Below are 26,834 nucleotides of genomic sequence, written 5' to 3'. Positions count from 1 at the left end.
TGATGACACAAGTACAGTTATCCAAGATGGCGGGAAACAGTGTGTTCGCCATGAAGCCCAGGTCCAGTACACAGCACCACCACCAGACACCACAGTCATCCATTCTGTGATGTAATCCAAGATGACGTTCTGGGTGGGGGAAATGGGGGGAAAAGGACTCTGCCTGTGCTGGACATAAGTGTTTATTTTGCAGGCAGTGTCTCCACCACAAGATCTAGAGTCCAAATGACCTAGTACACAGGACTACCACAAGATCATGCATTCTAGAGAGGGAAAAGTTGCTACAGGTCAATTTTTCCACTGTTGTTAGTTTGCATCAGTCACATGACATAACCAGCATTCGACTGGTATACAACCATGTCTTCTGTATGTGATTTAAATCACTTTCTACTTGCACTCGTTAATGGCAAACTTGTTGGTCATCAGAGGACTTCCATCTCATGTGTGATAAAATATGGCACTTTCCTTTAAACGAACTTTGATTTATGCATTGAACTCCATCCCCCTTTCGCATCTTGGGTGTAAAATCGAGTCTTCAGGTTCATAACTAAGTTAGCGATAGGTGCCTGTGAGTCACTATAATCCTCATGTATACATTTGCCTGACAGATGTGCTGTTTACAGAGATAGTGGCGGAATGACTTGTAATTATCACATGTCGGATGCTGCTGTTATGCTCTTATCTGTTTCTTTGTAAGAGGTATTCGCTGTTACTAACGATCATTTTATATAGGACTGATGCAGGCATAGTATAATTTCCGAGCTGTGATCGGATATGAACAGTGGGCACTATACATCTCCAGAAAGCTATATTGTACTCGTATGTTTTAGGGAAGTAGTTTTTTCGTTTCACCATTCAATAATATGTCGTAGAGAAACTGGGAAGAAGTATCTATGTCACCCGCTTGAAATATATTTCTTACTTTGGAATATTGACAGCGCATTTCGAGTAATCTTGTGCACTTGGATGGGTGAGGACTAGGAAAGCTCCATTCAGTCACGAGACGTGATGTGTAGCGGCCTACTTCTGGTTGGTTTCAGATTGAATCGGTAATGGTGTTGCGTTGTGGATTGGTCACTGACTGTTTGAGGAGGGTCTCTCACTCTCTAATTCTATCCCAAGACAGTGAGAATTCTGTGTGACTCCCATACACACAGAGACAGATCGTAAATTAAGCATTATGCTCGAGGTGTTAGAAATATGTGGAGCACTGTCTGATATACTTTGATGGTGTATGTGTTCGAGAATTAACAATGAATGGACATACTGCAGTGTCATCTTTACACATTCACAATGATACTAGCAAAGTGGAGAAGGGGTGGTTTAGCTATGATACTGAAGCTGGGTAACATGCTGTCACATCATTGGTCAGTGTTGAAATTACTCTAAAATTGCTAAAATTGTTCGCACTCTCAACTGTGATGCCTATTGTTAGAGTACATCGTTGGTGTCTTTTCCAACCAATCTGTCTACTGCATGCTGTTGGTTACCACATAATGATTGACTGACATCGCTTGTTTGAGCTGGAGAAAGAGTTTTGGTGGATGGACAACAGCTTCTGGGTTGAACAGCACCGGAACAGTGACCGCGTACCTGACTACAATATGTTGAATCAGTCGAAATGGAACGTGGAGTCATCAGCTATTCCATAACTATGACAGATAAATTTTAATGTAAAGCTCGTGAATCACTTTCGGACTGTAGTTTGGAAACCATCCACAACGCTGCGAAATTCCCCCAATTTGCTTATGTTGTAAGTTTTATTTAAAATCATCCAGTGTTTGTGGCGTGTTACGGTAGCCATAGTAACAATATGATTTACATTGTACAATGTCTAGTTTTCTGTGGCAGGCTGAGGTCTTAGCGTCTTATAGGTCAATTTAGGACCAGATGAAGACCTCAAAGTTGTGGCAAAAAAACAAAATGTGTGGCAATGTTCAAAGAGTGTTAGAAAACAATATTTCAAACAATGGCACAGTGTCACAGGGAGCGTCTCTTGTGACTCAAAGTATAGTCTGTAGGATACGGCCAGCCTCCTACAGCACGGCTGATGAAACCTTAAACTGACTTCTGCAACGGATCAAAAGCTGTATATTAAAAAGGATCGTCCCGCATCGGCAATATCAGCAGTTTGACAGGTAAATTCGATGATGGACAGGGTGTACCGTTAGGAATGCCATTCTGGGAAATATTGCAACAATTCTCTCTGTGCCGGATCCACATCGCAGCTATGCATCACCGCACCAGCAATGGCGCCTAGGTGAGTTCTGTATCGGAAGTTGTTAGTGGAGCTTTTATAGCTCGTAATTTTTTTCTGTTGTATGGTGCAGAATAACGATGATAGCATGTTGGGGAGATAGATGTGATGGATGCAGATCTGCTTCGGTTTGTAGTATCTGCATCTAGTTTGGAGACGCACCACATGAGCGCATCAGCAATCGTAAAATACACATCTACCCAGAGGTGTCTTCCATATGGGACTGGTGTGAGTGCACGTTGGAATTGTGTGACATCTGTATAACACTCAGAGAACTTTAACTGAATACCACGAAAATAGAAGCTACTTTCACTTTCCCACTGCAGGTAGCAGCAGCGTGAGAGTCGTGGCTCGCACTGACTTGTGTCTGGTGGTGGCTCATGGTGGGGTGGATGTGCGTGCACTCTTGGAGCGTCTATCCTCTGCAAATAGGTCTTCGCTCCCATCCAGTTACTTCAGCAACGGTGTCTAGCAGATCACATATTTTGAGAGGAATTTCTTAGGTGTCAAGTATGAAAGGGATGTCGCCACCTCATGCTTGCGGGCACCTGTGCAAGGTTTGAGAATGCCGGTGGATCTCGACTTCTGGGAATATGTGTAGTAGCCTTCTTTCTGGGCTGGCGGGTGGTGCCTGTATGTGTCTGTTGCATTATTTTGCGAGCAGGTCTTTAGACTGCACTATGTGTTATTTGGACAGTTTATGAGTACTGAGTGTGTCTACACATTAGTGTACTCCTTTATTTAGGAGGAGTTTTCATGTCTGTACTGAAATTACTTCGGTACTTTAGGAGTTGTTTGCGTGTCTGCAGAGCGTTATTTAGAAGTAGTTTACAGGTCTGTGGGCTGTGTGGCATAACACCAAATATGTCAGAGCATGTTTTTTGTAACAGTGTGATAAATATACTACAATAATTACGTAGGCTTCCGCTGCCAGAATCAGTCAACATAAAAGTTTTCTGGGTATGGTACCGCGTCATAATGTAAAAACTACTGCTGCTGGAGAAAAACCAACGTTTCGGCCACAATTGCAGTAGCCTTCTTCTGAGTCTAATGGTGCGTTATATCTGTGAAGTGTCCTTTATATTTTGTTGTTAGTGTTCCCTGTGCATGCCATTACATCATAATTTTAAAAAGGTATTTAGTTTCATTGGTCACTTAAGGAAGAAGGAGAGGGAAATTTATGTCAATAGGTTATTGCAGTGGATGGAAAACGTGACCTCTGTTATCTATTGGCTCTTGTGTTACGTAGCATGATTGGTGGCCACCGTCGAATCAGAAGCTTGCTGCTGTCTACCAACTGCTGGACGTCGGCCACGCGGCGGCAGTTACTCGCCGGTAGTGCTCGCGCCTCGTGTTGACAGTGCGGTCTGTTGAGCTCTGACTGATGGTAGCCAATGTGGGGCAACCCTGAGTCCATCCTCCCTGTACATGTTGTTAGGGTGTTGAAGTATTTCGATGGCCTCTCTGATTTTGCGTTTCGTCATAATTGGCTGCTTGGCCAACACACAGGCTTCGCTGAATTTTATGTCTTTTCCGCAGTCTCGCTGGTGTTCTCCCACTGCGGATTTGTTGTGTTGACCTAGACGAATATAACGCTCGTGTTCCCGAATGCGCGTTGCTATTGGCCTACCAGTTTCGCCGATGTATGCCTCTCCACATTCACATTCCACCTTGTAAACGCCAGCAGAGTGTAATGCATCCACCTTGTCCTTAGTGGAGCCGAGCGCATCCTGAATCTTACGACCACTATAGAAGACAGGCTGCACCCCAACGCGGCGAAGTTGTTTGCCTATTCGGTCAGTAACGTTCTTCACATAAGGTAATCGCACTGTTGGCTGCAGTTTGTCTATTTCTTGCTTATCTTTCTTGCTTGTGTTCGTCGACAAGGCTGTGTTTATCGACTTATAGCTGTAGCCATTGGCTAGAAACGTTGTGCGTAACCTTTCAAGCTCAGGTGCGATGTTTTGAGCATCACTTAGGCGCTGTGCATGGATTGCCAAAGAATGTATGACAGAGTTCTTCTTCGCTGGGTGGTGGTAGGATTGGGCGTGCTGATACCTGTATGTATGTGTAGGCTAGCGATATACTCTTCGACCCATTGTGCCCTCCGTTCTCCTGTACATTTCGACGTCTAGAAATGGGATAGCACCATTCTTTTCTAGTTCCAGCGTGAACTGTATCTTCCCGTGCTTATTGTTCAAATATTCGTGAAACTTGTGTAACTCCATTTCACCACGAGGCCATATAGCGAACGTGTCGTCCACGTATCTGAACCAGCAACGTGGGCGAAAGGGTGCTGAACCAAGAGCCATTGTTTCAAAGGCTTCTATGAATATGTCAGCTGCCTGCGGAGATAGGGGACACCCCATTGCTATGCCGTCTGTCTGCTCGTAGTATTTTTCTTGCCATTTGAAGTACGTTGAAGTCAGGCACAACTCAACCAGGTCGCATATGTCTGGCGGGACATGTTCCTGAAGGATGCAGATAGTTTCATCTACAGGCACGTTCGTAAATAGTGATTTCAAGTCAAAGCTGACCATGACGTGCAGTGAACACTAACAACAAAACATAAAGGACACTGCACAGCTGGAATGCACCATTAGACCCAGAAGAAGGCCACTGCAATTATGGCCGAAACGTTGGTTTTTCTCCAGCAGCAGTAGTTTTTACATTACGATGCGTTACCATACCCAGAAAAGTTTTATGTCGAAATATACTATCTTTCAAAATCCAAACCTAAATAAATTGATCCGAAATAAATAAAGCAAACTCCTTCCCTACTCTCTCCAGCAGCACAGCGTAGGCTGAGTCATTTTTGCACCATTTTCCCCCTCCGGACCACCATCATAGATTACATCACATGAGGAATGACAGCACCCTCTGGTGGTAGTACTGTGTACTAGGTCATTTGGACTCTCGATCTTGTGGTGGAGACACTGCCTGCAAAATAAACACTTATATCCAGCACAGGCTGAGTCCTTTTCCTCCCATACCCCTCACCCGGCCTGTCATCCATGATTACATCACATAATGGACGACGGCGCTCTGGTGGTGGTCCTGTGTACTGGACCTGGGCTTTGTGGCGAACACAGTTTCCTGCCATCTTGGATAATGGTACATGTGTCATCAGCTGACCTCATGATAGCCATCTTGGATTACGTCATGGATCACAGCGCCCTCTGGTGGTGGTACTGTGTATTAAGTCAGTTGGGCTGTTAGACCTCATGGTGAACAAAATGGGTGTCTGGGATGCATCAAATTGTTTAAATAAAGGGTGGTGCATGCAAAAAGACTAAAGACTTATGCTAGCAAATGTCGAGCTCTCCCAAGCCATTTCCTAGGAACAGGTGGTGCTCGGTGACTTACGTTAGTAGAGGTAGTCCAAGTGCCCTTTCTTTTCCGCCATTTTTCTTACATTAGTAGAGGCTGCCTTGTCCTGATGGAATTTGAACTTCCTGCCATTTTCTGGGGGAGGGGGTTCGGTCAGTGGGGGTAGCCCTGTCATTTTCCCCACCCCAGACCGTCATGTTGAATTACATCATGGAAAGGATGACAGAGGCCTCTGGTGGTGGTACTGTGTACTAGGCCACTTGGACCTCATGGTGAACACACTGCTTCCCACTATCTTGGGTTCAAACGGTTCAAATGGCTCTGAGCACTATGGGACTTTACTTCTGAGGTCATCAGTCCCCTTTAACTTAGAACTAACTGTAGCGGTCATGCGGTTCCAGACTGTAGAGCCTAGAACTGCTCGGCCACTCCATCCAGCCCATCTTGGGTAGTGGTATTTGTGTCATCAGCTTATGTCATGGTATCCATCTTGGTTTATGTCACGGATGAGTGGACCCTCTGGCAGTGGTACTGTGTACTAGGTCCACATCTTCTGGTGAAGACACTGGTTCCCACCATCTTGGATACTGGTACTCGTGTCATCAGCTGATGTCGCAGTGGCCAGTGGTCGTTTCGAGATATGTGAGTGCCAGAAAAACGATTTACTAGTGACTGCAATCATTAGAGGACTTCTCCATAGGATCCAACACACGTATGTCGCTGAATGGAGAGACTTTATTCCAAATCATAGACATCAATACTAGCAGATAGTGTAACATTAAAGACCTGAAAAGCTAGAGTACATTTCTTGCGACCTCAATCAGCACACCATCTACTATTATTTGTGATCCTTCTCAACCAGTCATCACATATAACTCAGTGGATATAGCGCAGAACCTCTGACATGGTATCGAGATGGAATACGTTACACATATATGAGAAATATCTAGCGGCATGAGGGAGTTGCAGCTAGCTGTTTCATACCACGTTCCTTAGCCGAAAAACCTTCACAAATAAGAATTTTTATGACGATGTTGCATCGTCGGTTACATGTAACCTGACTGCTGGTCTAATAATTTACATTCCTATGATCACCATATCAGTAGTTGTCTGGAAAAACCATGTGATTTGTAGGTAATGCCATACGTTGATTTATAAAGCCAGTATAGCTTCTAACATGGATTTTTGTGTGCACCTGTAGAACCAAGACCACTTGTGACAGGAACATACTGTAGTTGTTGCGATCGAGCTTTTTAAAATCTGGCCGATTACACCTCTTTTTCTAAGAGACACAGTGGTAACACTCGCAAGAAAAACTTATGAGACATGTCCACCAATGGCTGATTTTCTCTCATTATTATGTTGTATCATGTGGAATCATTGATTGGTCAAGTATTATACTTAATAGTAGTAGGGGATGTGTGATGGGTTCACCTCAAGCATCAGGCTTATAAAGTATGTGTTTGTGTTTTGACATTTGTAAAGGAGATGACTGTGGAATACTATGATAGCACTGTTATCACAGTATTCCACAGTCAAGTCATGAGAATGGTACAGATATTTCTATTTCCAGAGACACAGCCGTAAGCAAGTTTTATTTCTGATACTTCGCTCATTGTCGAATTTCATTCAGTTGTGACTGTGATCGTAACATTTAATTGTAAGTACAATGATAAAACATATATGTGACCGGTTTTCTAGGATGATTCTGCCTATGCGTGGTATGTCGTAGGCCTTACTCACATTTCTCATTATCAGTGGGATCTGTCTGAATGGAGAGGCCTTTCGGATCATAGGAATGTAGCTGAGTTAACTTTGTCGTCCTCTAGACGGCAGAATAGCGACCTTATACTTAGAACGTTTTGGATAGCCTTCGCGAATCCATGGAAATTTGAGAAGATTCAATATGGACGTGTGTTTGCGCTGGGTCGTTATTCCCACCCATGTGAATTGTTCTGTTCATTGCTTCTGCACATTTCGCGCCTTTATTTAGTTGAGGGAAAATGGATTGTGGTGTGTGCAGCTAGCAGGTAAAAGACACGTTTGCTGGTTCTCTAGACATGAGAAACACGTTTTCTGACTTTGTAAATTATAGGGATGATTTGGAATCTGTTACATCACCAACATCATTATTAGTGAGCGGAAATATCAGTTGCCTCTATTTTGTTGCCTCTATTTTTATTTTTTTGTCAATTTTTTTCGCATAAAGGTCCTCTCACATGGGATAAGTTTCTAGTTAATCAGTGGTACAGAGCACATTCTACCTCGCTGAAGTTTTGGGTTCATAGAGAAATAATTTCCAGTCTATATCTTGGGAATTATCGGTAGGATGCTGCCATGTGCTTAATATCGAGAAGTACCTCGAAAATGGTATATTATTATCGCAAACCATGCGAAAATACATCGGTTCTTGTAGTCCCAGAGTCCAGAGATGGGTGTAGAAATACAAGCTAGCAATCAGATCTGGACCAGAAACAGTAACACGTTACTGCTGAGGGGAAGCAAGCCTGAATTTGTAGAAGAGTGCTGAGAGTGACTTAGGTCCACTGAGGGTGTTCTGGTCACCCATCAGGCTTGGATGACCGCCAACCTGGCGGGGAAATATCTAGTGCTGTAAGGGGTATATACAGTATGTGTACTACATCAAAACACTAGGCAGTGATATACTGCAGGTTTGGAGATCGGTTTCATGCTCTAATATTCAAGCTCCTATCCTCAGTGGGAGAGCAGTGTAATTGAGTAAGAGTCTTTCCATATTTGAGGATATGTAGTGCACTTTGCAGGGTTTAATTGTTGATGCAATATGGCGATCTGTGTAAAATAGTTTTTTGCCTCGGAAAGATCCATCTGCAGAAAGAAAGAAGAGGCTGGTGCTGCTTCCACACTGGCTGCATCAGTAGGTTTCATAATAGCCAATCATAATGCTCGATTCATTCACAAGACAGCCTTTGTGCTGGGTTATAGGAGTCTCTACATAGCCATGAGAATGTTTACATATGTTGAGAGCAAGAAGGGTAACACATGATGGAGGGGGTGTCACGTTAGGGCCGCAAGTAAGATTGTATTCGACGTATTATGCGTTCTCTTTGTAAACAGGTTCTGTTAGGACAAGAACTTTCATGCAGACAAGTTGAGACATCAAGAAAGCGGACATTAATTATTTCTGGGGACTATACAATTTCCGAGAGTTCCACTTGGATCGTATTTTAGGTAGCCATGTGACATCAGTATAAGATTGAGAACCTTGTTATATGCACTTGCAATTGTATGTAGCTATGCACTTGCAACTTTTTGTAGCTATGCACTTGCACTCTGTGGCGTTGCATCAGTCAAACTGTGCAGTTAAGCATGGATAGACACGTCTCGCAAGTTGTGCTAGGAACAATGCACCCTGTGCTATTGAGTGATGTCAGTAACCCCAGGTATTGCATCAGCAATTGTAAAACACACGTGCTGACCCAGAGGTGTCTCCCATATGGGACTGGTGTGAGCGCACGTTGGAGTTGTGCCATCTCTATAACACTCAGATGATTTTAACTGTATACCTGAGAATAGAAGCAACTTTCACTTTCCCACTGCAGGTAGCAGCAGCGTGAGAGTCGTGGCTCGCACTGACTTGTGTCTGGTGGTGGCTCATGGTGGGGTGGATGTGCGTGCACTCTTGGAGCGTCTATCCTCTCCAAATAGGTCTTCGCTCCCATCCAGTCACTTCAGCAACAATGTCTGGCTGATCACATATTTCGAGAGGTATTTCTCAGGTGTCAAGTATTAAAGGAACGTCGCCGAATCATGCTTGCGGGCACCTGTGCATGGTTTGAGAATACCAGTGGATCTCGACTTCTGGAAATATGTGTGGTAGCCTTCTTTGCGACGCAGCAAACGGGGCTGGCGGGTGGTGCCTGTATGTGTCTGTTGCATTTTGTTGCGAGCAGGTCTGTAGGCTGCACTATGCGTTATTTGGACAGTTTAAGAGTACTGAGCGTGTCTACACATCAGTGTACCGCATTATTTAGGAGGAGTTTTCATGTCTGTACTGAAATTACTTCGGTATTTTAGAAGTTGTTTGCGTGTCTGCAGATCGTTATTTAGAAGTAGTTTACAGGTCTGTGGGCTGTGTGGCATGACACCAAACATGTCAGAGCGTGTGTTTTGTAACAGTGTGATAAATATACTACTGTAATTGTGTTACCAGAGTCAGTCGACATAAAAGTTTTCTGGGTATGGTACCGCGTCATAATGTAAAAACTACTGCTGCTGGAGAAAAACCAACGTTTCAGCCACGATTGCTGTAGCCTTCTTCTGGATCTAATGGTGCGTTATAGCTGTGAAGTATCCTTTATATTTTGTTGTTAGTGTTCCCTGTGCATGCCATTACATCATAATTTTAAAAAGGTATTTAGTTTCATTGGTCACTTAAGGAAGAAGGAGAGGGAAATTTATGTTAATAGGTTATTGCAGTGGATGGAAAACGTGACCTCTGTTATCTATTGGCTCTTGTGTTACGTAGCATGATTGGTGGCCACCGTCGAATCAGAAGCTTGCTGCTGTCTACCAACTGCTGGACGTCGGCCACGCGGCGGCAGTTACTCGCCGGTGGTGCTCGCGCATCGTGTTGACAGTGCGGTCTGTTGAGCTCTGATTGCTGGCAGCCAATGTGGGGCAACCCTGAGTCCATCCTCCCTGTTCATGTTGTTAGGGTGTTGAAGTATTTCGATGACCTCTGATTTTGCGTTTCGTCATAATTGGCTGCTTGGTCAACACACAGGCTTCGCTTAATTTTATTTCTTTTCCGCAGTCTCGCTGGTGTTCTGCCCCTTCGGATTTGTTGTGTTGTCCTAGACGAATATAACGCTCGTATTCCCGAATGCGCGTTGGTATTGGCCTACCAGTTTCGCCGATGTATGCCTCTCCACATTCGCATTCCACCTTGTAAACGCCTGCAGTGTGTAACTCAACCACCTTGTCCTTAGTCGAGCCTAGCACGTCCTGGATCCTACGACCACTATGGAAGACTGGCTGCTCCCCAACTATGCGAAGTTGTTTGCCTATTCGGTCAGTAACGTTCTTCATATAAGGTAAGCGCACTGTTGGCTACAGTTTGTCTATTTCTTGCCTATCTTTCCTATTTGTGTTCGTCGAAAAGGGTGTGTGTATCGCCGGCCAGAGTGGCCGTGCTGTTCTGGGTGCTACAGTCTGGAACCGAGCGACCGCTACGGTCGTAGGTTCGAATCCTGTCTCGGGCATGGATGTGTGTGATGTCCTTAGGTTAGTTAGGTTTAATTACGTCTAAGTTATAGGCGACTGATGAACTCAGAACTGAAGTCGCACAGTGCTGAGAGCCATTTGAGCTGTGTTGATCTACTTATGGCTGTAGCCATTGGCTAGAAACGTTGTGCATGACCTTTCAAGCTCAGGTGTGATGTTTTGAGCACCAGTTAGGCGCTGCGCATGGATTGCCAAAGAACGGATTACAGAGTTCTTCTTCGCTGGGTGGTGGTAGGATTGAGCGTGCAGATACCTGTCTGTATGTGTAGGCTTGCGATATACTCTGTGACCCAATGTGCCCTCCGTTCTCCTGTACACATCGACGTCTAGAAATGGGATAGCACCATTCTTTTCTACTTCCAGCGCGAACTGTATCTTCCCGTGCATATTGTTCAAATAGTCGTGAAAATTGTGTAGCTCCGTTACACCATGAGGCCATATAGCGAACGTGTCGTCCACGTATCTGAACCAGCAACGTGGGCGTCAGGGAGCTCAACCAAGGGCCGTTGTTTCAAAGGCTTCTATGAATATGTCGGCTGCCAGCGGAGATTGGGGACACCCCATTGCTATGCCGTCTGTCTGCTCGTAGTATTTTCATTGCCATTTGAAGTACGTTGAAGTCAGGCACAACTCAACCAGGTCGTATATGCCTGGCGGGACATGCTCCTGAAGGATGCAGATAGTTTCATCTACAGGCACGTTCGTAAATAGTGATTTCAAGTCAAAGCTGACCATGACGCGCAGTGAACACTAACAACAAAACATAAAGGACACTGCACAGCTGGAACGCACGCAGGGGAGGGGGGATAGGTTAGTGGAGGCAGCCCAATTGACCTATCTTCCCGCCAAAATCCAAACGTCCCGCCAAAATCCTCCATCGTGGATGACGTTATCAGATGATGTAACGGCCACCATTTAGGATCATTTAATCGCCGCCATCTTGGTACTTAGGGGTAGAACCCGCCTTGCCTCAATGCTTATGGGACCATGATACACCTAGAGACGACTCTGACAGGTGACACGTATGTAAGCATCCTGTCCGATCACCTGCATCCATTTTTGTCCATTGTGAATTCCGACAGACTTGGGCAATCCCAGCAGGACACCCCACACCTCCAGAAACGCTACAGAGTGGCTGCAGAAACACTCTTCTGAGTTTAAACGCTTCTACTGGTCTCCAAACTCCCCAGACCTGAACATTATTGAGCATATCTGGGATGCCTTGCTGCATGCTGTTCAGAAGAGATCTCCCCCCTCGTACTCCTACGGTTTTATGGACAGTCCTACAGGATTCATGGTGTCAATTCCCCCTAGTACTACTTCAGACATTAACTGATCCATGCCAAATCGTGATGCGTCACTTCTGCGTGCTCGCGGGGACCCTACATGTTATTAGACAGATGTAATAGTTTTTTAGGCTCTTCAGTGATAACAAGTAAATAAACTGAGTTGCAGTTTCTGCTGTGTGATAAGTGACAATGTGGCTAACTATCGAACACATGCAAGCAGTTTTTAATGTTTTCAAGTGGCGAATTATTACACTTCCCTTACAGGGCTTCGAAGACAACTTCACCGACATCATACGTGAAGAAATACACCAAATAGTAACTAGTTAACAGCGCTGCAGACCACTGCCACGACGTCGGAAGATGAGGTCCCACGGACTTTTGCACCAAATTTAAGCAAACACGTAACACTGGTTCGGTTCGTGAGTTTAGCTCTGTGCTTGAAGCCCTTCAGACCCTGCTCTGCTGTTGTAGCGATCAGACCATTTACTAATGAAGCTGTTCAGACTATCACAATGTACTAGGCAGGCGTAAAAGTGGATGTCGGTCTCGTTTATGAGAAATGTCGTCAGAATATTAGTAACTGAAAAATATCCTGACAGTGCCACGGCCTCGTGATCTGCCTCTACAGTCATGTTATAAAATATTTCAAGTAACTGTAAGTATGAAGAAAAAAATACCCTGATGAAAAATATCAGCAACTGATGAGAGTGATGAAATAAAGATTTTATCTGAGGTAACAAAGAACCCACGCGTTAGTGGGAGGCAGCTTGAATACCAGTCATCTGTAACACATTTCACCCATTCCACTTTACTCTATGCCAGCAGCTTCGTGACAATGAACTGCAAAATCGGTTACGCTTCCCCTAACAATCTGTATGAAAACTTCAAAGTGATGTGACTTTTCTAGGTAATGTTTTGCTTATGATTGGAGCATCGATTAGAAATCATGTGCAAATTTCGTGGTGGTTCCATCGTTCGTTCAGGAAACTCAAAGCAGCCTGTAAGGTCACAAAACTTAACATCCCTGGACTCCCATCTATTGGAAAAATAAGAGAAAAGGGAACTCCAACGATTCCAGACGACATGAGAAATACCAACCGGTGCAGATGAAATTCAACGTGTGGTTTTTTGCGTCGGGAATCGGTGCATAGCATGAGCTAGTACACAAAGACAACATTTTGAGCTCCTGAAATGACAGTCGTAATGATAAACCCTCGGATCGTACCAGAGTTTCGTGTCTGCTTACATTTGGTTCAGTACGGCAGACATTTGGTGAGTCCTCTTCTCCTCGCGAAAGGGCAGTGGCTTGCAGCACTTTTATATTGTTACTATTTCATCGGGTTGGACACTTGTTAAGTCACTGAAGTCTTTCTCGAAGGCCTCTATGGTACAGAAAAAAAACATATGGTTACTCCAGAGAAAAACTAGGTACGTGGCATAACGTTAAAAACTACTTGCGAATGCCAGAAGATTTACCACATTATCTTTTTGAAAATCGCACATCATATATTTACTGATTCTGTGGTGGCCTGGCTTAGATACCTTACCCTGTAAGTAATTGTTTTATGTTTGCCTCGTAAATACCATTTTTTCAACTGATATTTTCGGCCAAATATCGTCCAGCCATCGCCTTTCTTCCCCATAAGTTCTGCACAGAAATTACACATGCCAACGAGCACATCACAAATCATTTTATATCTTCTGTACGTAGGATACAACAGTGCGCTGACGCACCCGCGTACAGTTTAGTATCTGCGACCATAGCAGTACTCCAACTGCAGGAGAAATGGGACCAGTTGTGGACAAAAAACTTACTCACCCCCGAAATAGCCAAACGATCGAAGAGAGCCTTTAGGCGCAAATGTTCGAGTGTTTTAAGATTTCGTCGTGAAGACTATGAGAGTACAAAGGGATTCCCTCTGGTATGGAATGCTACTTCATAATTGCGACAGATCGTAGGTGGCCGGCAACTATGCGGCATACTCACCTGCCTGTTTTTCTGTCAGAGTTGTCTCCCTCCACCACAATGTTTCATTTTAAGGGACTGAGGCTCGTATTTTATCCTCTCACGTCTGATACATAAAATCTGAGTGGAATGGCTGGGACTACAACGTGGACATGGAATAGCATTTGCTGAAAGAACTAGTAAGTACTCGAAGCAAACAGTCAAATGGCTCTGAGCACTATGGGACTTAACATCTGAGGCCATCAGTCCCCTAGAACTTAGAACTACTTAAAACTAACTAACCTAAGGACATCACACATATCCATGCCCAAGGCAGGATTCGAACCTGCGACCGTAGCGGTCGCGCGGTTCCGGACTGAAGCGCCTAGAACTGCTCGGTCAACGCGGCCGGCTATCAAATAGTCAATCGGCTAAACGAAACGAACGGGTACAATCATAAAATATCCTTGCACAATACCAAACTTTCCATGGTAATGGAAGGAGTCGTATGGCATTGTTGGATGGGAGACGCCGAGTGGTTGGTTCAGCCACTTCATGGGAATGAGTTTTCTTCCTCCACGAGTAATAGCCCCACCCCGCGGGACCACACAGGTGTGTGTTGAATGTATCTGTGAAGTACAGGAAACTGCGTTACGAGTCATATACAATGACGGAAAAAGTTTCAACACTAAAAAATTATTAATATAGAGTAATGAAATTTCGACAATACATTTGTTTAGGTAACGTATTTTTAAATGCTTAATATTGGAAGATCATAGATTAATGTAAGTAGTCACATTGAAAATGTGAAATGCTGATACATTATTAACCGGTTAAACCGCCAAAATGTTGAATGCAAGCATGCAAAACTGCATGCACTGTGCTGCACAGGTACCGGATGTCAGCTTGTATGATGCAGTTCCATGCCAGTTAATTGTGGTCGGTCAGTACTAACGCTGTTTGTGAACGACACTGGAGTTGTCATCCAACGGTGTTCCATATGTGCTCGATGGGGGACAGATCTGGTGGTCGAGCCGGCCAAGGCAACATCTCGACACTCTGCAGAGCACGTTGAGTTAGAACAGCGATATTTTGGCGAGCGCTATCCTGTTGTGAAACATCCCCTGGCGTGCTGCCATCCATGAACTGTCGAATCACCAGACTGACGTACAGTTTTTTAGCCAGGGTGCGTGGGACAACCACGAGAGTGTTCCTGCAATCCTACGAAATCGCACCCGATGCTATAGCAGACCCTCAACTGGCTTCCATGTAACCAACACACGGCCATCATCGGCACAGTGTTAGACCCAGCTTTCATCAGAAAACAAAACAGACTTCAACTTTGCCCTCCAATGAACTTCCGCTTGTCACCACTGAAGTCGCAAATGGCGGTGATTTGTGATCAGTGGCACCAATGCTTCAGGGCATTTGGCTCGGAGCTGTCCTTGAAGTAATCGATTTGTAACAGTTATTTGTCTCGCTGTGTTGCCAACTGCTGCTCAGATTGTTCCTACACAAGCAGTGCGATGCGCCAGAGCCATACGCCGAAGACGATGGTCTTCCCTCTCGATAATGCCACGTGACCGTCTGGATCCCGCTCTTCTTGTGGCAGTACCTTCTCGAGAGCACCGCGGCAAGCAGTCATGAACAGTGGCTACGTTCCTGCCAAGTCTTTTTGCAATATCGCAAAAGGAACATCAAGATTCTCGTAGTTCTATTACCTCGTTGAAGCTCAATGAGGTGTTGCTAAAGGCATTTTTGGGGCCTTAAAGACATTCTTTATTGGCATCATCTCACCACGTCCAATCTGAAAGGTAACTACCGTGGACGGCCGTTACAACAGGTATCCAAAGCAAACCTGACTTCATACTGATTGTGGTGCTATTAGCGCCACATCTTATGCGACTGGTGCGAAATCTGAATAGATACCATCTTTTAGCAGTTGAAACATTGTAAGGTGGCGTGGTCTCCTGACCTTCATTTCTTACATATTCCATCCTCACAATCGTATTCTGCACATCAAGACGCTTAATTCGAACCCAAATTCGATAAGGTAGAGTCAATTTTGTCTGAATTCATGCAAGCGATATGCAAATATAATAAGTGAATCGCAAGTGCGTACTGAGGTTTAAAAAGTCGAGCCTGGCGTACACAACATGACGGCCACAGGAATTTTCGTCCTAAAGAGTAAACCAGCCCGCTGGGAAGACCATCCCTTCAGAGGGGTGGGTCAACAACATACCTAGTTTGGCTGAAGCGACCGCTCAGAGAAAAGTCAGCTTCTGCCGGAGCGAGGGGATGACGATCCCCATGTTCGAATTAACAGCAAATTCCACTACATTGTGTGGGAACGCCCAGAAGACGCATTTTTTCATGGACCAACTGCGTAGTTATGGAGCTCTCACATGAGGACAGTATACACCTAATGGAGATGCTACAGATTTCCGCATTGTTCGACTCAAACAAAACGTCAATCTCCCATGTCAAAGAGCAACGCTGATTGGCGCAATATTTCTGACATAACGAGTGAGAGGAGTGAGGGAAGGCAGAGAATGATATACCCATTCCGTTGTCGCTCTTGGAGCCGGAACACGTAACGAGAGCGAGTGCGCTCATACGACTACACAAAGAGCGAGGAACAAAGTCTCTCCTCAGTACTTCACTGGGGAAGCACCTCTGTTGTTGGCGAATCAGAGTGACACTCTATATTGAGTCTCTCGTGATTAAGCGTTGCTCACTGTGTTGGCCGCCACACTTATTGTGGTGTGAACATGGACAGGGTACTAGTTAAACGCCTGTGAGTGAGTATTGAGTGGCATCGTAGTGGACTGGTTATCTGACCGGTGTATCACGCCAATAGTTAGACTAGGGTCGGGTAGGAGTCCTTGACTTCATCAAGGCATAGGGAGAGTTTGATTGGCGAAGGTCAATCCAGACCGAAAGAGATAGTTGTGTTATCTGTCAGCAGCGAGCGTCGCAGGCAGCAGTCATCGCAGCTCAAGGTATTGTGCGCCACAGCGTATGCGAGCCCCATCAGTCCTCCCTAACAGTACACCCCACTACATATCTGATCCGACAGCCTTGACCGTACCTAGAAAAGTTATTCAAGTTTTGTAGGCGTGGCCCTCAGCCATTCTGCCGAGTAAATAACATTCTTAAAGAAAAGGGAGAAAAGAACATTTCCATACTGTGGTGTGCATACTGTAAGGCCTTCGGTACACACACCATCAGATTATTTGACTTGTTGCTTTACCAAAGTAGGCGAGTGTCAGCAATATGTCTCGTGGTCTTATCGTAATGTGTTTATCTTCTGCTGTTAGATCAGACGATAGAAATTCCACTTGCACGCTTAGAGTAGCAGAGTGATGGTAACCAACTTTAAACAGAACTTTATTAATTTTCGAACACATTTATTAAAATAGTAACAAGCATAAACCTTACGTAACTTGATTTTGGATGCCATTTACAATTGACAATCTGAAGTTCCTTTGGTCTTGGTACGTTAATCTTATTCTCACATATCTCTGATACTTGACAAAGTGTCTATACATTTCTCTTCATGGCTATGTACAGGAATATGATAATCTTATTAGGTGCAGACTGAAACTTGACTATAGACTGGTACAGACTAATGCAGACTAGTACAGACTGGTGCAGACAAATGCAGACTGGGTAATCGGAGGTCTGTACACTCGTTATAATACCTTGCACATTCAGGTATCACTGCGCAAGTGTGATCCGCGAGGAGAAAAGGTTCTACATTAGCAGCAATCTCATTGGCTGCGTTACATATTAAGACACGCATCGGCGGAAGCAGAATTTGGTCCGTCTCTAAGACAGCGCCATCTCGTAGTGCGGAGATAGACGAGCGCTGCGCCTGTGCTGTTGTGCTTAGCGGGGCGTGCTCTAGTGGGAAAGTTGTGTACACACTGACTATGCGGAACTATGTACACAACACATATTTGTAAAATAATAGCATTCCTATCTATAAGAGGCAATCTACTGTTCCGAAAAGAACCCAGAAATTTATTATTATTTTATAAGAAAAAGTTTCACTAGATTTCTCAGACTTTTTGTAATAAATAATATTTTTCGTTCGTTTAGTGGTTTTATTACACTAACTAGCATATACAACTATTCCACTATTTATGTAAGAATATATAGAATATTTTTGTGTCTTTTCCTTACAGGGGACGACTCCAGAAAATATTTGTTGCGGAATGTTTTCCAAGCAGTTCTTGTTGGTAGATTAGGAGCGTCTTTCTGACTTCTGTAGTAATGTGAGGTGGATATTGTTTCTTGCAGGAGCCAAAGGGTACTTGTTGTATCAATCCATTGCGCAACTTCACAAAATAAAACCCACACACTCACAACACGTCTACCAACTCTTGTTTACGTCGCACAAGTCCTTCTTGGCCCTGCGATTCTTTTCCGTCAGTGTACGTATATCCTTACATTGTAAATTTCAAGAAAATTCGTAAATCACTGAGCCAAAAACAAAATAAAATAAGAGCCGACCTGTAGGGCAGAGCGACAGGTGACGAGGTGCTTTTGTGTCCGCAGTACGGCATGCGGCCCATCCTGATGGCGGCGTGGCACGGCCACAGGGACGCCGTCCAGATGCTCATCAACTGCGGCGCCAGCCTCGTCGCCGTCAACAAGGTGAGTCACGGCACCAAAATAGCCAAACAGTCGCTGAAATGCTTTGTGCTTTACAGGGAGCACTAGATGCTTCAGGTGAGTCTGGTAGATTTCAGCGTAGTTATACCGTCTCCTCTACGTAAAAGCATTGTGTGGAATGACTAAAATGTTTGCTGATCATGTCCATTACACATGATATGTGAAATTTCCCGGCGTAAAGTGTACTCCATGAAGTTTCGGGGTTGTAGCTGGATGACGTAGACATATTGCCACGATATTTCGGCTGATAACCATTGAGCCATCTTCAAGTGAGTAACACTAGAGACTGCTAGTTCACCCCGCTAACTTTATACTGAAAAGAATAATCCTTGGACATACAATGCTCGGTTTATGGCTTATTTACATGGCTGTGAAAGGCAGATCTAGTGATCATGTTCAAAGCGCCTTTCTGACTAACGTAGGCTTTGCCACACTGGCAAAGTATTCTGTAGATTCTAGCTCTCGGAAATCCCGGGTCATCCTTTGCCGAACCGAGAAGCGCATAAGTCTTTGCAAGTGTGAGGAAGATTACTTTGGCATGATGCTCCCTTAAGATTCTATCTAATTTAGTAGAAATATTGCTGGTGTAACGGAGGAACACCCTGGACTTGAACCGCTCCTTCTCCTTTTAATTTTGTGGGTGATTTCTTCCTTCTCAAAACTGCGCTGATCTAATGTGGATATTATCCATGGAGACGGCCTTTGCGAAGCTGTCTACATCAGACAGAATGGACTCAACATGTACTCGGTGCACCAATGTGCGAAGAATGCCCATAGTTTGTGATTGGTGGTGGCTGCAAATACCGGGTCTGTATATGTGGGCTTACGATAAACGGAATGCCCGAGTGATCCATCGATATTATGACAGACCAACACATCCAAAAGCGGCAGGCAGCCATTCTTCTCCACTTCCATCGTAAATTTGATATTCTCGTGACTGAATTCAGCTGCTGCAGAAAGCGTGATTGTTCTTCTTCACCATGGGGTTACACTGAAAAAGTATTATTTACATACCGTTAAAAGAGATTGGTTTAAGTTCTGCCGAATCGGATGCTCTCTCCTCAAAGTCTTTCATGGTTATTCTGCCACGGAAATCTTGGCCTCGACGTGCTCCTCCTGGGATTCGGCAGTTACGGAGTCTGTAGATATACGTATGGCGGAAGATCTGATTAATCCTGTTGGCGGTTTTCAATTGTATAAGGTGTGGGATCCAGTTCAAACGTTCAAATGTGTGTGGAATCTGATGGGACTTAACTGCTAAGGTCATCCGTCCCTAAGCTTACACACTAGTTAACCTAAATTATCATAAGGACAAACACACACACACACACACCTATGACCGAGGAAGGACTCGAACCTCCGCCGGGACCAGCCGCACGGTCTAGGACTGCAGCGCCTTAAACCGCTCGGCTAATCCCGCACGGCTGGGATCCAGTGATTTGTGTAATATCTACAGGAAGGAAACGTTCCGTGACTAATGACAGTTAATTTTATTAATTTGACATCTGAATATTAGCTCCGTGAGCCCGCATTCAGACAGATATCGCGTGTGTAGTATCACCATTACGCACGCACTTTTGAGGCTTAGGTGGAGCAATACACGAAGAAGGCACATAACTCAACAAACTCAAGCAGCGGCTGCCTCTGCGCATCCGTCTACACGCAAATTTTCAGTATAGCGACGTGAACTATCAGTCTACACATCTAAACACTCGCCTGAAGATGGTTTCATGGTTGTCAGCCGAAATGTCGAGGGAGAAAGTCGACATCCGGCTGCAATCTCGAAACCTTGTCCATTACGTGTGGCGTGTTCAATTCTTTCCTTATACCTACACATACTGATTAAATCAGACGCCGCTTTGAGACGCATGTAAAACGTTTGAAAGGAAAGTTATTGTTTTTTGTGAGTTGTTGTGTACGTCGGTAGATGTGTGACGCAGGAGACAAACCTGCATCGGTAAGACTAAGGCCCATGTTGCGATCTCAGTCTTGTTTCGTAACACAACACAACAGTAAAGGGAATCGCAATAAAATATAGAACCGAACACGGTTGTTTGACTCGATGAATTGTTACTTGGAAAATTAAATGTGAAATAGAATGTAAAAGCGAGAAGTCGTGTCTCACACTCCTACTCGAGCGTAAGGGAGACTTGCTAAAGCCTCTCTCACACAAGCTATTTTATGTTTTGATCTATTCTTCCTACAATCGACGTCCGACGTTGCTGAGAGACTTCGCTTGGATAGTGTTCCCACATGGGAAGCCAGAGAAAGTGAACTAGAACTAGCACAAATTGTCGCAATCTATTTCACTGCTGTGGGATAGTAGCAAATTGTAACCTTGCCAGTTATCCTGTATCGAGGTGGCATTATCCGTGTCAAGGGACTTGTGCTTCCTTTGGTAAGCGCACCTTACCGTGGAAAAGAAAGAAGAATATTCTGTGAAGGTACAGACAAAATTTCACAATCAGTATTACTTAACGGTTACAGGAGCAACAAAAATGTGATATTCTGTACCTCATATGATAATAGAGCAAATTTAAAATTTAAAAATGCTGTCATAATTTTCTCATTAAGACGTACACCGTTATGTTAAAGTTGGAACACAAGAAGTCAGTCACTGAAGTTAAGAACTGTGTATATGTCTGGAGGCAGAGTAACTGACGGCGCGCAAATTACGTAGACTATATTTATTCAGTACTTAAGGATGAGAGCACTCAGCTGTTTCCAACAAATTTTACGCGCGTAGTCAGATGTTTTCGAAACTTCTCCTCACTGGCCCCAGCCACAAAATAACAAAAAAATGTGTATCAATTGCTACATTTTGGCTATTCACGCAGTAAAACTTCGGCATCAGGCAGTACATTTTAATTTATTATTTCTTTGCTATGAACTTTATTAGCAATTATGTTTGCAGACAAAACCCACGTATATCACTGAAGCAACTCGAAAAATTATACTCGTAATATTGAATGACACACACGGTGCTTCGGGAAATATGAGGGCATTGAGATTGAGATAAGTGAAAAACCAGCTTTTCTTGAAACAGAACGCAAACCATGCAGAATATACGCTTTCACTGTTTGATCCACATCTTTACTCCACACGCCACCTAATGGTATGTGGCGGAAGGAGTTTCTGGTATCAGTATCACCTCGCTCTAAATCCTGTTCCATTCAGGAATGGTGTGTGGGAAGAACGTATGAAATCTAATTTCACTGATTGTCTCGTTGCGATCATTTCAAGAGACGTACGCAGAAGGAAGTGGTATACAGCCCATCCTCTCTTGGAGACTTTCAGTAGTAAACTTCTCCATGATGCACTACTCTTCTTTTTCAGGGCCTGTTATTAGAGTCTGATGAGCATCTCTGTAACGGTCTTACTAAACGAAGTTGTGACGAGATATATAGATCTTTTTAGGATCTTCTCTGTCTCTGTCTTTGTAAAGATCTGAGGCTAAGAAGCATTTATCGATAAACCGCCAAAATAGCCACTTTTTTTCGTGGATGAATTACATTTTCCTTAGATTGTTCCAGCTGTCTTCTACATGTCCTACAAGCGTGAAAGTCATTTCAAAAGTTCTGCACACTGCAAGATGAATCTGAAGAAAATATTTTACAAAATATTCAATATAGTCTCCATTCTTACATTTGGCAGCTACCCATCGCTTTGGCAACTTCTGTATTCCGGGTAGGGCACCTTAATTGTCTGGTTATTCGGGACACCTCAATGGAAGCTTCATCAATTGTATAAAAACGTTTCCCACAGAGTTGCTCCTTCAATTTGGGAAACAAATCGAAGTCTGGTGGACTCATAGCAGCACTGTATGGTGGCTGGGGATGTATTTTCCCATCCGCATTTGTCGAGCGTTTCTCTCACTGGTAGGGCAATCTAGGGTTTGCATTATTGTGCAAAATGAGGACAGCAGCTGCAAGTATACCAGGCCTTCTTTGACGAATTTCCGGGAGCAGAACATTTTGCAGAAATAGCTTGTATTACGAACCTGTTACAGACGTCATTGGGCATTCTATTTGTAGCTATGACCCCATTCATACCATACGCTAAGATCGTCATCCTTTTACCTTTGATTGTTGGCGGTGAATTTTTCGGGCGTGAAGAGTCAGAACTTTTCCGTTATGATGACTGAGACTTCAGTTCTGGCTAAAAGTCTTGTATCCGGGCCCCATCAAGTGCAAATTTTTTTTCAGAAACTGTTCCCCATCTGCTCGATAAAGTCGAAGCAATTCTATTGCAACCTGCTTTCTGCTCTTCATTCATATTATATTTTCTGTTATGTTTCTGTAAACTGAAGTGACAGACATTCTGGCCTCATATGCAGTTTCTCACATGTTTTTTTGTCGATCCGTTCTCAAAATGGCATTACCAACAACCTGAGAGGTGTAGTCTGTTGCAGTTAATGGCCTTCCACTTCTTGGGTTATCCCCAGTGCTTATCGGACCTTCGCGGAAACGAGCAGACCACCGTGATATTGTGCTACGATCCGCAGTTCACAGCCATAATTTTGTTTATACACTCCTGGAAATTGAAATAAGAACACCGTGAATTCATTGTCCCAGGAAGGGGAAACTTTATTGACACATTCCTGGGGTCAGATACATTACATGATCACACTGACAGAACCACAGGCACATAGACACAGGCAACAGAGCATGCACAATGTCGGCACTAGTACAGTGTATATCCACCTTTCGCAGCAATGCAGGCTGCTATTCTCCCATGGAGACGATCGTAGAGATGCTGGATGTAGTCCTGTGGAACGGCTTGCCATGCCATTTCCACCTGGCGCCTCAGTTGGACCAGCGTTAGTGCTGGACGTGCAGACCGCGTGAGACGACGCTTCATCCAGTCCCAAACATGCTCAATGGGGGACAGATCCGGAGATCTTGCTGGCCAGGGTAGTTGACTTACACCTTCTAGAGCACGTTGGGTGGCGCGGGATACATGCGGACGTGCATTGTCCTGTTGGAACAGCAAGTTCCCTTGCCGGTCTAGGAATGGTAGAACGATGGGTTCGATGACGGTTTGGATGTACCGTGCACTATTCAGTGTCCCCTCGACGATCACCAGTGGTGTACGGCCAGTGTAGGAGATCGCTCCCCACACCATGATGCCGGGTGTTGGCCCTGTGTGCCTCGGTCGTATGCAGTCCTGATTGTGGCGCTCACCTGCACGGCGCCAAACACGCATACGACCATCATTGGCACCAAGGCAGAAGCGACTCTCATCGCTGAAGACGACACGTCTCCATTCGTCCCTCCATTCACGCCTGTCGCGACACCACTGGAGGCGGGCTGCACGATGTTGGGGCGTGAGCGGAAGACGGCCTAACGGTGTGCGGGACCGTAGCCCAGCTTCATGGAGACGGTTGCGAATGGTCCTCGCCGATACCCCAGGAGCAACAGTGTCCCTAATTTGCTGGGAAGTGGCGGTGCGGTCCCCTACGGCACTGCGTAGGATCCTACGGTCTTGGCGTGCATCCGTGCGTCGCTGCGGTCCGGTCCCAGGTCGACGGGCACGTGCACCTTCCGCCGACCACTGGCGACAACATCGATGTACTGTGGAGACCTCACGCCCCACGTGTTGAGCAATTCGGCGGTACGTCCACCCGGCCTCCCGCATGCCCACTATACGCCCTCGCTCAAAGTCCGTCAACTGCACATACGGTTCACGTCCACGCTGTCGCGGCATGCTACCAGTGTTAAAGACTGCGATGGAGCTCCGTATGCCACGGCAAACTGGCTGACACTGACGGCGGCGGTGCACAAATGCTGCGCAGCTAGCGCCATTCGACGGCCATCACCGCGGTTCCTGGTGTGTCCGCTGTGCCGTGCGTGTGATCATTGCTTGTACAGCCCTCTCGCAGTGTCCGGAGCAAGTATGGTGGGTCTGACACACCGGTGTCAATGTGTTCTTTTTTCCAATTCCAGGAGTGTAGATGAGGGAGGATCACGAGGGACGGCACAGTAAATAACGAAAATACTCATGTGCGGGAAGGTACGTATACGCGAGGAATCGTGATTGATGTGAGGCTTCTGAATCGATTCAGTACCAACGTATCAGCAGGAACTGTCAGTGACATTTCTTAGAGGCATACACTTTAGCAAACAGATAAACAGGTGTTTTGCAGTACCGATTTCTGTTCAATAAATTACCATTTGCACTGGAGAATGTTAGCCTCCCAGAGAGACAATAAGTGTGGTTCACACACGAAGGTGCACCTCCGCATTTTCTACGGAGCGTACGACAGTAACATTTCGTGGGCGAAGACGTACAGTAGCATGGCTTCTCCTTTTAGTGGACCTGAATCCGTTGTCTTACTGGATATGGGGACATTTAAACGCGTTGGTGTGTGAAACTAGCCCATCGACAATGTGCCGACTTTACAGCGGTGTGTGATGAATGCAAGTGACGCAGTCTTGATAGAGCCACGTGTGTTTGGAAGAGTGCGTGATCCCCTGTGAAGAAGGGATGAAGGAAGTTTCGGGGTGCGTGTTAACCACACGCAGCACAACCTATAGTGTCTACTTAGCGTAACAGGGAGAACAGATTGGCACATATTTCAAGTATTGGTTTCCAGACATATCATTATAATATATGAACTTCTAGTTTTAACCGCTACTACTCCCTACATGAATACGTGACACTCTTTCAACACAGTGAATACATCGTAAACATTATCATGTGGGATACTCCCTACCTTTCCTTTGCGTGTATTTAAATTTTTTTCCCGTTATCAACAATCTTATAGGAAATTCTGAATGTCATCCGATACACTGTAAACTCGTATTTTGTACACTAAACGACAGAATTACGATCACTCCCCAAAGTTTGTTATAAATGTTTAGAAACGTCCTGTAAGAGGGCTCCACAAAGGAAAGTTGTTGATTCTGCCAAACGCTATTACGTGACACTAAAAAGAAGTGCGAACAGCGCACGTCAGTGCTCGCATGCAATAAACTACGGTTTAAGATAAAGCATCTATGGCATAGTAATCTCACTGTTTTGCTTTAACATCAGTTGAGTTAATCATTTGCCAATTTACATTAAGATCTCTTTATAAATAGCAAATTCACGTTTAGACATGATTAATAACCTCATATCCTCCGATCGCACACACGCTTTGTTCTGCCATATACACAGTGCGTTTCAGCCTGCCATCCCTTTATCGGCCACTAAACGGCAGATAATGACAGCTGCGGGTATCTCGAGCAGACTGCGTGCTGCTTATGAATATTGAGGAACCATCTCTGGCGGGTATCTCGGACACCGTTAGCAGGCATAGCTTATTACCACGTAGAACGTGCATTAATATTCATATCCTGCATGCAGATATCAGCCAACAGCAGCATGCTTAACCGAGTACTAGTCCTCATATTTGACATGGACAATACGAAGTCCTGTGTGTGCAACACAAGTAAATAAAATTCTCTGATCGGAACAAGTGTATTTTTTCCGAACGATGGTCTTTACTTAAATGAGACCAAGTTTCTGCTGATTACTAGGAAATCAGTATGCTTCCTGTAGTTAAGGAATACGATTAAGTAGGAGCAGATTTTAAGAGTGAATGCTCGACGAGTGCCCTGGAACAAAAGGAAGTTGTTTACTTCGGACACAGTTTATGAAACATTAAGCGACTCCAAGTGCTTCAATAAAATACAGGGTGAGCACAAAGTCTTGTCCTGATTATAACAATTTATGACAGAATAGCCGTATGACATAATAATTTACATTTGATGCCGTTACATAGGATAGTGTTACTAGTTTTTTTAAGACCACTTACGTTAGTAAACCTCAACGTTTGCTCCCCTGGTAGCTCGGAGAATGTCGAGGCGGAACTCCAGTTCCTGACAGGTCTTTCGTAACACGTGTTCTGTCACAGTACCCACAGCAGCTTGTATCCTAGTCTTCAGTTCGTCGACGTCAGCAACTGGTGTGACGAAGACTCTGTCCTTGATATAGCCCCAGAAAAAAAAAGTCAAGGGGCGTAATGTCTTGAGAGCGGGGTGGCCAGGGTGTTGGACCATTCCATACAATCCACCGATCTAGAAAT

At 44.7% G+C, this 26,834-nt stretch overlaps 1 protein-coding gene across 5 annotated transcripts in view; it reads left to right on the top strand.

Moving 5' to 3' along the window:
• Positions 1-26,834, top strand: part of LOC126199014 (ankyrin repeat and death domain-containing protein 1A-like) — an 811,076-nt gene that overhangs the window by 510,354 nt on the left and 273,888 nt on the right. For all 5 annotated transcript variants that reach the window (XM_049935699.1, XM_049935702.1, XM_049935701.1 and 2 more), the window contains one exon: positions 18,650-18,748. In XM_049935699.1, the coding sequence (XP_049791656.1) occupies positions 18,650-18,748 (99 nt within the window). The remainder of the gene's footprint in view (positions 1-18,649; positions 18,749-26,834) is intronic.

The sequence above is a fragment of the Schistocerca nitens genome, chromosome 8, assembly GCF_023898315.1.
Source record: "Schistocerca nitens isolate TAMUIC-IGC-003100 chromosome 8, iqSchNite1.1, whole genome shotgun sequence".
NCBI classification, from domain to species: Eukaryota; Metazoa; Arthropoda; class Insecta; order Orthoptera; family Acrididae; genus Schistocerca; species Schistocerca nitens.
Note: the sequence above shows the minus strand (reverse complement) of the source record. Positions and strands in the feature narration are given on the sequence as shown.